Genomic DNA, 13,185 nt, shown 5'->3' with positions numbered 1-13,185 from the left:
TCATTGTGTAACGAGGTTCCTTATTAAAGGTTATATCAATAATGTAAAATAAAATATGTAACATTTTATGTCTTTCACCTACCTTTTATTTCTCCAGACAGTGTGGGAATAACATATAATAAGCAAAGGATTTTTAGATTTTAGCTTTGACTTTCTGTATGGAATGTAGCAATTTTTGATACTGTATTTTTATCTCAAGAGATGGGCAGAAATACTGTACCTCACAATTAAAATACAGGGTCATATATGGGAAGGCATGCTAATCGTCACCTCCAGTCTTTGTATGTTTCACCTGAATACCACGTTATTTTTGTAAAACATAATTGTTAACATCTTTTGTAACGTAAAACTGGTACTTTTGTATGTTATACTATTGTTATCAATGTATGACAGTGGGTATGGCAGCATCATAGCAAGCTAATAGGTAGCCGTATGCTCACACGTATGAGGGCAACACCTACCAAGGTGTCCTGTTGACCACTACCAACTGTATGTTTCAATTTGATTGTGTCATTCAGGTGTAACAACAGACACATAGGCTGCCTTATCAATGAGAGTATTTTTTGCTCACAGTCTTGACTTGCTTGTACAAAGCTATTCATGCCTTTTGGCACCATTTTTTATAACTACTTAAGATTAAGAACAAGGTATGTCTATAATCATATATTTACCTGTAATATGGATATGCATATTGTATGTAAATATTTCTGTATGACATGTACTTCTTTATTTTTAGGTGTGTGGTTTGAGAATGAGCGAGTCAGCATGAAACTAGTAACACTGCAGGAACTGAGATGGACAAAATAAAAACTTCTCAGACTTTCCTCAATACTATACAGTTGCGGACCTAGCATTCCAAAGCAGAAAGGCTCAAATCAGTAACCAAATATTTGCTGTTGGCATTCGTAAGTGGAAAACCCGGGGTGTTTCATCCATCCCCCAAACCAAAGTACTGTTCTTCCACAGAAACTGAGCCAGTAAGACCTATTTCACCCATTAGGTTATGTGCTGTCCCCCATGACAAGGGGTGGTATATACAAAAGGGTAGGGTTCCATTACACTGAAGAGCCAAAGAAAATGGTAACACCTGCCTAATATTGTGTAGGGCACCTGCGAGCATGCAGAAATGCCACAAAACAACGTGGTATGGACTTGACCTTTCCCCAAGAACCATGGACCTTGCCGTTGGTGGGGAGGCTTGCGTGCCTCAGCGATACAGATAGCCGTACCGTAGGTGCAACCACAACGGAGGGGTATCTGTTGAGAGGCCAGACAAACGTGTGGTTCCTGAAGAGGGGCAGCAGCCTTTTCAGTAGTTGCAAGGGCAACAGTCTGGATGATTGAATGATCTGGCCTCGCAACAATAACCAAAACGGCCTTGCTGTGCTGGTACTGCGAACGGCTGAAAGCAAGGGGAAACTACGGCCGTAATTTTTCCCGAGGGCATGCAGCTTTACTGTATGGATAAATGATGATGGCGTCCTCTTGGGTAAAATATTCCAGAGACTTCTGGTCAGGAAATGAATAGGAAAATAGTAATGCGGGTAAGCTACTACAAACAGCATAGTGAACGCATTATTGTGGCCAAGATAGATACGAAGCCCACACCTACTACAGTAGTACAAGTTTATATGCCAACTAGCTCTGCAGATGACGAAGAAATTGATGAAATGTATGATGAGATAAAAGAAATTATTCGGGTAGTGAAGGGAGACGAAAATTTAATAGTCATGGGTGACTGGAATTCGAGAGTAGCAAAAGGGAGAGAAGGAAACATAGTGGGTGAATATGGATTGGGGGGAAGGAATGAGAGAGGAAGCCGCCTTGTAGAATTTTGCACAGAGCATAACTTAATCATAGCTAACACTTGGTTCAAGAATCATTAAAGAAGGTTTTATACATGGAAGAATCCTGGAGATACTAAAAGATATCAGATAGATTATATAATGGTAAGACAGAGATTTAGGAACCAGGTTTTAAATTGTAAGGCATTTCCGGGGGCAGATGTGGACTCTGACCACAATCTATTGGTTATGACCTGTAGATTAAAACTGAAGAAACTGCAAAAGGTGGGAACTTAAGGATATGGGACCTGGATAAACTGAAAGAATCAGAGGTTGTACAGAATTTCAGGGAGAGCACAAGGGAACAATTGACAGGGATGGGGGAAAGAAATACAATAGAAGAAGAATGGGTAGCTTTGAGGGATGAAGTAGTGAAGGCAGCAGAGGATGAAGTAGGTAAAAAGACGAGGGCTATTAGAAAACCTTGGGTAACAGAAGAAATATTGAATTTAATTGATGAAAGGAGAAAATATAAAAATGCAGTAAATGAAGCAGGCAAAAAGGAATACAAACGTCTCAAAAATGAGATCGACAGGAAGTGCAAAATGGCTAAGCAGGGATGGCTAGAGGGCAAATGTAAAGATGTAGAGGCTTATCTCACTAGGGGTAAGATAGATACTGCCCACAGAAAAATTAAAGAGACCTTTGGAGATAAGAGAACCACTTGTATGAACATCAAGAGCTCAGATGGAAACCCAGTTCTAAGCAAAGAAGGGAAAGCAGAAAGGTGGAAGGAGTATATAGAGGGTCTATACAAGGGCGATGTACTTGAGGACAATATTATGGAAATGGAAGAGGATGTAGATGAAAATGAAATGGGAGATACGATACTGCGTGAAGAGTTTGACAGAGCACTGAAAGACCTGAGTCGAAACAAGGCCCCGGGAGTAGACAACATTCCATTTGAACTACTGACAGCCTTGGGAGAGCCAGTCCTGACAAAATTCTACCATCTGGTGAACAAGATATATGAGACAGGCGAAATACCCTCAGACTTCAAGAAGAATATAATAATCCCAATCCCAAAGAAAGCAGGTGTTGACAGATGCGAAAATTACCGAACAATCAGTTTAATAAGCCACAGCTGCAAATACTAACACAAATTCTTTACAGACGAATGGAAAAACTGGTAGAAGTTGACCTCAGGGAAGATCAGTTTGGATTCCGTAGAAATACTGGAACATGTGAGGCAATACTGACCTTACGACTTACCTTAGAAGAAAGGTTAAGGATAGGCAAACCTACGTCTCTAGCATTTGTAGACTTAGAGAAAGCTTTTGACAATGTTTACTGAAATACTCTCTTTCAAGTTCTAAAGGTGGCAGGGGTAAAATACAGGGAGCGAAATACTATTTACAATTTGTACAGAAACCAGATGGCAGTTATAAGAGTCGCGGGACATGAAAGGGAAGCAGTTGTTGGGAAGGGAGTAAGACAGGGTTGTAGCCTCTCCCTGATGTTATTCAATCTGTATATTGAGCAAGCAGTGAAGGAAACAAAAGAAAAATTCGGAGTAGGTATTAAAATCCATGTAGAAGAAATAAAAACTTTAAGGTTCGCCAATGACATTGTAATTCTGTCAGAGACAGCAAAGGACCTGGAAGAGCAATTGAATGGAATGGATAGCGTCTTGAAAGGAGGATATAAGATGAACATCAACAAAAGCAAAATGAGGATAATGGAATGTAGTCGAATTAAGTTGGGTGATGCTGAGGGAATTAGATTATGAAATGAGACACTTAAAGTAGTAAAGGAGATTTGCTATTTGGGGAGCAAAATAACTGATGATGGTCGAAGTATAGAGGATATAAAATGTAGACTGGCAATGGCAAGGAAAGCGTTTCTGAAGAAGAGAAATTTGTTAACCTCGAGTATAGATTTAAGTGTCAGGAAGTCATTTCTGAAAGTATTTGTATGGAGTGTAGCCATCTATGGAAGTGAAACATGGACGATAAATAGTTTGGACAAGAAGAGAATAGAAGCTTTTGAAATGTGGTGCTACAGAAGAATGCTGAAGATTAGATGGGTAGATCACATAAGTAATGAGGAAGTATTGAATAGGATTGGGGAGAAGAGAATTTTGTGGCACAACTTGACCAGAAGAAGGGATTGGTTGGTAGGACATGTTCTGAGGCATCAAGGGATCACCAATCTAGTATTGGAGGGCAGCGTGGAGGGTAAAAATCGTAGAGGGAGACCAAGAGATGAATACACTAAGCAGATTCAGAAGGATGTAGGTTGCAGTAGGTACTGGGAGATGAAGAAGCTTGCACAGGATAGAGTAGCATGGAGAGCTGCATCAAACCAGTCTCAGGACTGAAGACCACAACAACAACATGGACTTGACTAATGTTCTGAAGTAGTACTGGAGGGAACTGACACTATGAATCCTGCAGGACTGTCCATAAATCTATAAGAGTAGGAGGGCGTGGCGATCTCTTCTGAATAGCACGTTGAAAGGCATCCCAGATATGCTCAATAATCTTCATGTCTGGGGAGTTTGGTGGCCAGCAGAAGTGATTAAACTCAGAAGAGTGTTCCTGGAGCCACTCTGTAGCAGTTCTGGAGACAAAGTGTCTCATTGTCCTGCTGGAATTGCCCAAGCCTGTCGGAATCCACAATGGACATGAATGGATGCAGGCGATCAAACAGGATGCTTACGTATGTGTCAGATGTCAGAGTCATATCTAAACATAGCAGGGATCCCATATCACTCCTACTCAACATGCCCCATACCACTACAGAGCCTCCACCAGCTTGAACAGTCCCCTGCTGACATGCAGGGTCTATGGATTCACGAGGTTGTCTCCTTACACATCCACCCAGTACAATTTGAAACGAGACTCGTCAAACCAGGCAACATGTTTCCAGTCATGAACAGACAAAGGTCAGTGTTCAGTGTTGATGGGCCTAGGCAAGGGGTAAAGCTTTGTGTTGCGCAGTCATCAAGGGTACATGAATGGGTCTTTGGCTCCGAAATCCCACATTGATGACGTTTCATTGAATGGTTCACATGCTGACACTTGTTGATGGCCCAGCACTGAAAACTACAGCAATTTGTGGGAGGGTAGCACTTCCGTCAGGTTGAAAGATTCTCTTCAGTTGTCGTTGGTCCTATTCTTGCAGGATCCTTTTCCGGCTGCATTGATGTCAGAGATTCGATGTTTTACAGGATTCCTGATATTCATTGTACACTTGGGAAATGGTTGTATGGGAAAGTCCCCACTTCATCGCTACCTCAGAGAGCTGTGTCCTGTCGCTTGTGCGCCGACTATAACACCACACGCAAATTCACTTAAATCTTGATAACCTACCATTGTAGCAGCAGTAACCGATCCAACAACTGCACCAGACAATTGTTGTCTTATATAGGCACTGCAGACCCCATCTCTGTATACTACCTATTTACATATCTCTCTATTTCAATACGCATGCCTATACCAGTTTCTTTGGACTTCAGTGTAGTTGTTGGCAGTATAAGCATGCAGTGAATAATGGCTGGATGGGATGGGAAAGAACTTATTTTGCAGTCAGTAGGTATCCTTGGGGACCTCTTTCAACGTGCTGAAGAAGCTGTTCTAGCAGCCATTAATGGAATACGGTGACGCCAACTGTGAACTGTGGTGCGTGTCAGAGCAAACAATGCCAGTCATCTGGGTTCTGAGATCATATCTGGTTACTAGTTGAGAAGACCAACCTTGGTCACAGAGTTTCATCAAAGCTCACACTCTATTGCATTGGCCCACATCTGATCATTGCACCATGATTCTGAGTCAAGAGGAAAGCTTGAACATCAAAGGTTTTGTGAAAAAATAGGCTGCAAGTTTCTCAACTTGTGCCATAGCATTGAGAACTGTAGAGTTCCCCTAAATGGGTCAGCTGTGCACTACACATTTGAGCCTGCTATACAGGCATGTGAGGTGCACACAAGGATTTTATTTATTTATTTACTTATTTTGGATTAGGGCACTCTCTATCCACATCAGATGATAATAGCTGTAGGAGACCTGGAAATATCAAGATCCAAAGAAATGCCCACCATAGGCAAGAGTATTAAAATCCTAGAGGTTCACAACAAAGTGCAAAAGTTTGAAAAACGCCTAAAAAGCAGTGGAGCTTACATAGTCCAAGGAACAGAATGCTGGTTAAAACCTAAAATTGATACCAGTGAGATTTGTGGAGAAAATGTAAGCATATACCAAAAGGATACGCTAATGGGAAAAGCGTATGGTATATTTGTCGTAGTAGACAAGAAACTCAAATACACCAAGACGTTAACCGAAGCTACATGTGAGATTGTTCATGCAAGAACAAGTCATTGAGGGTGAGCATCAACTTATAACTGGCTTCTTCTATCAGCTGCCAGACTCATCCCCAGACGTAACAGAAAAATTTCGATAAACTCTGAGTTCACTAGTATGTATGTTCCCAATCACACTAAATCTACAGATGAGAATTTAGTCATCCAATAATCAATTGGGATAATTACAATTTTGTTAGTGGTGGGCATGTGAAACACTTCTAAATGCCTTTTATGAAAACCATCATGAAAATGATGGAAATATATTGGATCTAATGGCAAGGAATAGACCTAACCACTTTGAGAACATTCACATCAAAATTAGTATCAGTGATCACAAGGCAGTTGTAACAAAATGAATACGACAGTACTAAATGCAACTAAAACAAGTAGAAAGATTTATATAAACAGCAAACTAGATAAGGAGGCAGTAACAATGTGACTCAGTGAGGGGTGTTTCAAATTCTGCTCTGAACAGCAGCCTGTATGAGACTTGCTGCCCTATCCTCGCTTAATCCTGTCCTGCTTTACATATGCGCATCTTATTTCTGTAATGTAGCTGGGATATCCTGTACTGCTATAATGAATGGGCTATCGATGAATAAATAAATAAAATAATAATTATAATAACTTTGGCTCAAGTGTAAAAGAATAGACAATCATGCACTGTATGGATGTATATCTAGTACAACAGTTCATGATGGGATGGACCCTTCAATGGTATACAACCTCGTAATCACACTTCTAAAGAAACAGATATTACTGCATAATAGCTATAAAAACAAAGCATAGGGCTATAGATAAAGACACACTGAACAAAACTCATTTAGCTATCCAAAGTCAAATGCATGAAACTGCCAACTACTACTGCAGTGATTTCTCACAATACTTGAAGAAATTCTGGCACCAAAGTTAGTGTCCAGGCACTCATAGGTGAGGCAGGAAGCAAAACTGAAAGTAACAATTCAAAAGCAGAAATGATGACCTCATTAGTCAAATGTTATTTTACAAAGGAAAACCATGCAGGATTGCCCCAATTTAATTTTCACACCACAAGAAAAAATCAGTGATGTAGTATCAGTGGCACTGAAAAACAGCTGAAATCATTAAAACTGAACAAAGCTCCAGGGCCCAAAAGAATCCCCACCAACACCAAGAGCGAGAGGTTGCCCTGAAACTCCGTGTGCTCCTCCATGCTCTTTGACAAGGCTGTTGTCAGTTTGATGACTTGTTATAGTGGAAGTCTTTAGCCACCACTTCCAAAGATTTTCATTCAAAATTTAAGCAGTGGCTGGGCTCAATCCTGGGATACAGGACATTTTAGTTACCACTCAAATGCGCTTCCCATTCACCAATTACCACTTTGGTTCAGTCTTAGGTAAATGATGTGGCAAACTTTGGTTCATTGGTAGAATACTAGGCAAATCCAAAAAAATCTATAAAGGACACTGCTCACAAAACACTTGTGCTGAGGGACTGAGACCTCAGTAGTTTGGTCACATAGGAACTTACCACCACCATTCGTGCAGCCCACCTTTGAATCCTGCTCAAGTGTGTGGGACCCATACAATATAGAACTAAGAGGGTATACCGAATGTATATGAACAAGGGTCACAAGAATGGTCAAATGAAGATACTAAATGGACCGAAAATAGTTTCAAACTATCAAATCAAACCTATTTAGTGCCTTTCAAGAACCATCTTTAAGTGATGATCCCAGGAACCACTACAACCACCTACCTATCTGTATTATTCCCATAGGGATTGTAGAAACAAGATTACAATAATTACAGCACACACAGAGGCACTGAAGCAATCACTCTTCCTATGTCCCATATGTGAATGGAATAGAAAAATGTACTAACTGGTACAAAGGGAAGGACCCTTTGCCATGCACTTCACAGTGATTTGCAAAGTATGGATGTGGATGTAGAACTAGAACTAGGCTTTATACGTGTATCAACTCATAAGGAGATGCAGAAGATTCTGCAAGCCCTTTCCGCCATTTGCGGAGTGTGTCCAGCATCTTCAGAAAATGTACAAAATCATAACTAATATCACCATAATCAAGATAGGACCAAATGAAAGCTTTCAGAACTGTGTTACATACAACCTGGCTTCTCAAATATCTTACCACATAAGTTCTACACTGCCACGAGGATCATCACTTCAAGATCTTTCAGCCTCATTCCAATTTTCACGAGTATAATGCAAGAGAAATGGGTAAAAGGAAATAAAATAAAATGCTTTCTAGTCTTACAGAACATACCTCAAACATCATTGTTTGAGACTCCTGCAGTTTAATAATCTCTCCACTTGTTAGGCAGAGCTTTTTATTGTCATCCAGGACAGTGTTCATATTTTCAATCCACACAGCATCAACTGGACCATCAAACACATACCAGCGTTTGTCATCATCTTCAGCTGATGCTCCACCACGTACTAGACTTGCCAGTATGCCATCTGTCCATTCATGAGTGAGGGCATCAAACTCACCATATAACTGTCCCAGTGTGATGGACTTCGGGTTTAGCACATACGTATGGACCTTTTCAAATGGTAACCCACTTGGAGATGGTTTCCCTTTCAAACTTGTTAGAGCATGGGCTAGGACTTCATAGCACTGTAATAAAGTAATTATACATATAATGAATCAGTATAAATAATGCTAACAGTGAACTAACAAGGGAAATAAAATTAATTCATAATTTTTCCTTTTTTATCCCCATACAATCAAATTTGTATGTAAAATATGTATGAATGAGATACATTTACAAGGTTGCACTGAATATAACAAACATTCAAATTTTGGATATACTCAGTTTCTTCCTCTTCTTTGCAGGATACTTATCTCCTGAATACTAAGAATGGCGCTGCAATAAAATATAACATATTTAAAAAAGTGTTGTGACTCGCCGATCTTTCAAAGTGCCACCACACAGTTACGCATGTCCTCTACATGCGGCGCTGTCTGCCAGACATGCAGCAGCAGCGCCACCTAAGCAGCCAGCCAGCCAGCGGCTGCCAGACTTGGACTCAGTTATGATTTGACTGTTAAAGTGTACACATGGCTTACTCTGTTTACTTGATCTGTGACTTTCATGTATCTCGTCTTTTCCTTGAAATATATTTGTTCAACTTGAAGTTGTAACAAAAAGGTTTACCAGTTTATTAAACTGGATGTTCTTCTGTTAACAATACATTAAAAGTGAGCAAACTATTAAAGAAATCAAATCAACCAAACATTAATTGGTTGGCTCTTATGGAACTTCGTATCATGAACAGTTGTTCAACTACAGATACCTGCTATACTGGAAGACACAATGGTGAATGGAATATCATGTACAGTGAAGGAGGAGAGGGGAGGAATAAAAGGGAAGGGAAGGGACTATTGATATCATCTGCATCGGGACTTTGTGCAGCAACAGCAGTGCCGAGTGAAAATGTGTGCCAGACCAACATTCGAACCCAGGGTCTCCATCTCACTAGGCAGTTGGGTTAACTACTGCGCCACCCAGACACAGAGTTTATTGCAAGTGTGTGGTCTATGTCGGCACTCTTCTCAGCCAATGCACATTTGCACCCAGTGAAACATACTTGCAATCCACATCTATGGCCTCCATGCTCACTACTTGAAGGTTTCCGCAGCAGGTCAGGCATAAATGTGCGTCCACACTGAATGTGGTGGATTCACTGCCTGCTGAGGTGAGTCAACTATATGAATGGAATAGTATGGCATGTCACATGAACAAGATGTTATGAGACTAGGCACTGATTGCCAGCCTATGGCATCTGACATGGCAGCTGTTATGCACTAGGGTAGAGAAGGGAAGTGAAGTGTTTGTGTAGTGTGTGTTCATGCAATGTCATGTGGTGTAACAGATGAATCATGGCTGTCAAGGTAGTTCTACACTGGCTGCTAAAGGCGCTGTGTTTCATGTGTAATAACTGAATCATAGCTTCTGTGCCCAGCCCCCTGGGGTGCTGGTTTCTACTTTTCACTTGTGCTTGTGCCTTCATCATATGCAATATTTATTCCTTTGTTATGTTCCATGTTTGTTGATGTTTTATGTTCTACATTGTTGGTTAGTTTTACAGTTCAATTACCCTCCTGCTCTCACTGAATAAAGAGTTTCCCACTAAGTGTAATCTTTTTGCATCAGATTAATCAGTATTGTTAAGTCAATCAGTTTGAATTACCCGACAAGTTGTGATCCAACATGATCTGTGAGCTGAAGGAAATGATCTATAGCCATTTTTTCTATTGAGCTCAGGAGCTAACTGAAGAATGCCTCATATCAAGACTAGCGGTCTATTTGATGCCATTTTGGTTCAATAGCCCCTTCTAATGGTTCATGCAGGTGGAAGTAAGTTTTTGTTGTGCTGGAATTATGGCCAAACTGTGAAGTCTGCATTTGTTCCCTCCGCCACACACCGTCAGGTGGCTTGCGGAGTATGGATGTAGATGTAGATGTAGATGTTGTTAGTCAGCTAGACCACCGTTTCGTGGCCGAGGTGCAAGACATCATCACTGCACCCCTGGTGGCAGATTCCTACAAAAACTTCAAGGCAGAAGTAATACAGAGAGTTGCTGCTTTTGCAGGAAGATCAAATTCACCAAGTTCTTATGCAATAAGACATTGATGATCATAAGCACCATAAGCATCTGCACAGTAAAGTGGACACAGTCACCATTCCAGACAACTTATTGTGTACACAGTGGAGCAGTAGATTATCACCGGAAATTGAAGCAACTAGTGTGCATTGGATGCCATGGTGGAGATGGCAGACTGCAAACAGGAAGCAATCACACCTGGCCAGATTAGAGTGGTCACAGCAAAAAGCAGCAGTATAACAGCCTCAGCTAAGGTCAAGCACACAAATCATGACTTGGTCACAGCAAAAGTAAACATGTTATACATGCAGGTCAGTGCATTATTGTTGCAATTCAGCACTGGACACAACAGAAGCAGAGTGCATTAGGGTAGACATTCAAGGAGCCAGTCTCTGAGCAACACTACATCTTCGAAAGGTGACAAGTCTCTCTGTTGATATCAGTGCAGATTTGGCGAGAATGTGCAAAAATGTACATCACAGCGCTTCTACCTAAATGCCAGTGGTAGTTGATTGTAGGCGTAATAACTGATTGCCCATCACCATCCAGGAACCAGTTCATCAGCAACAGACGTTCTGGCCTGAAATTTCTCATAGACACTGGTTCGGACCTCAGTATCTGTTATGGTCTTCACTGCATCATTGTACACATTCAACTCTGTAGTGGATCTGGGAGATGTGTTATTTTCTACCAGATTTGTCGGTACCAAATCTAATGAGGGAAGTTGTAAATGTTTTCTTATATTTATGTCAGAATATTTCTTTTAAATTGTAATTTGCCTTATTTTATGCTAATTTACTTATATTTTTGAGAGTGACAGCATATTGATTAATATTAGTAGATGTGACGAAGAATATCAAAGAGACTGGTTACAAGTGGAAGCTTGTGTGTTGTGTGAAATGTCTTTGATGCTGGAGTCGTCTTTGACTGTAGTCAGTTGGCAGTGAACTCTCGGTGTGTGTGACAGTGGAACAATGTGCAGGTCGCCATTATAAATATTTGCTAGTGAACAGGAAAAATGAATTATGTTACTACTTTTTTTATATAAACATCAAGAAGGAACAACATTCGAAGAAATGGTATTTGAAGCACCAAAAATAAGGCAAACGCATTGAACCAGGTCATTTCTGTAGCCAACGAAACTGCATTGTGGAATCATACTTTCACTAGACGACTGAAGCCAACACAAAACGGCAAATATCGTCTTGTAAACATTTCACGGAAAAGGTACTGTCACGAAATTTGCTAAATACAGTATATAAAAAATAGTGAGCATATTTCAACTCCCTTCTAACATCTGCCAATAATTCGACTATTGCAACCTATGTAACCCAGCGAACAGAGCTAAATTTAGGTCTACATCATCTGTTCACATGGAATTTCACTGTTGCAGAGATCACAGAAGCGATTATTGGTGCACATCTACTTGCACATTAAGACATGTCGAACGCTTGATTGGTGGACAGCATTACTGGTTTAACTGTCACCGGTTTTCATCACAGATCAACCAACCACACTGCAAAGCTTGTCCAGGCACTGAGGATGAATACACTTTGCTGTTAAAGCAGTTCCCAAATTTGACCAGGCCAGCAAAAGCAACTAAACAGTTTCAGTACAATATGGTGCTCACATCAAGACAACCGATTGACCACCAGTGTTGTGTCAACCTGGGCGTTTAGCACTAGACTTCTTGCAATCATGAAAGCTGAATGCAAGCGGGCATTATTAGACTGTTGAACAGTCTGTGGTACTCTGCCTAACATTTGGTGCCAAAAAAAGGTGAGTCCCGGTGCCTTTGCAGAAATTATCATGCACTGAATATGAGAACAGTGGCTGATCGATATTCTGGGTCATTACTAAAAGATTACATCTACACATTACAAGGAGTGGTAATATTCAGTGTCTCGACTGTCGTAAGGCCTACACTCAGAAACTTGTGGCTAAAGAGAAAATTCCAAAGACCACAACGATAACACCACTCAGCCTGTTTGAGATCACATGTATGACCTTCACATAGCAAAACATAGCCCAGATGTGGCAAAGATTCACATTGACTCTGTCCTTCAAGGCCTCCTTTTCGATTTTGTGTAACTGGATGATAAGCTCATGTTCTCGGAGACTGGGGAACAACACCAATAAAATCTACAAGAGGTGTTCAAGCATTTGGAGAATTATAGAGTCGAGTTGAATGTTGCCAAGAGTATTTTTGAACAATCTGAAGTGATCATCTTTGGACATAGTATCTCTGCTGCAAGCTCCCTATCTTCTGACAAACAAGATTGGTGGGATTTTATAGTTACCTAAGCCAACCAATCACGGAATTGCATTGCTTCTTTGTTATTTTAAATAGTTATTACCACCACCTGCCTCATGCAGCAGAATTGCAAGAACCACTGAATGCGGTGCTGTCTGGTCCTAAGGCAAGG

General features: G+C 40.7%; 1 protein-coding gene across 1 annotated transcript in view; it reads right to left on the bottom strand.

The window, feature by feature from the left end:
- The window catches only part of LOC126417029 (dynein axonemal heavy chain 1-like), a gene marked incomplete at its 3' end in the record, with an annotated part of 951,942 nt that overhangs the window by 525,280 nt on the left and 413,477 nt on the right, over positions 1 to 13,185 (bottom strand). Inside the window, exon 30 of the mRNA XM_050084920.1 lies at positions 8,414 to 8,767. Within this exon, the coding sequence (XP_049940877.1) occupies positions 8,414 to 8,767 (354 nt within the window). The remainder of the gene's footprint in view (positions 1 to 8,413; positions 8,768 to 13,185) is intronic.

The sequence above is a fragment of the Schistocerca serialis genome, chromosome 8 (genome assembly GCF_023864345.2).
Source record: "Schistocerca serialis cubense isolate TAMUIC-IGC-003099 chromosome 8, iqSchSeri2.2, whole genome shotgun sequence".
Lineage (NCBI taxonomy): Eukaryota > Metazoa > Arthropoda > Insecta > Orthoptera > Acrididae > Schistocerca > Schistocerca serialis.
Note: the sequence above shows the minus strand (reverse complement) of the source record. Positions and strands in the feature narration are given on the sequence as shown.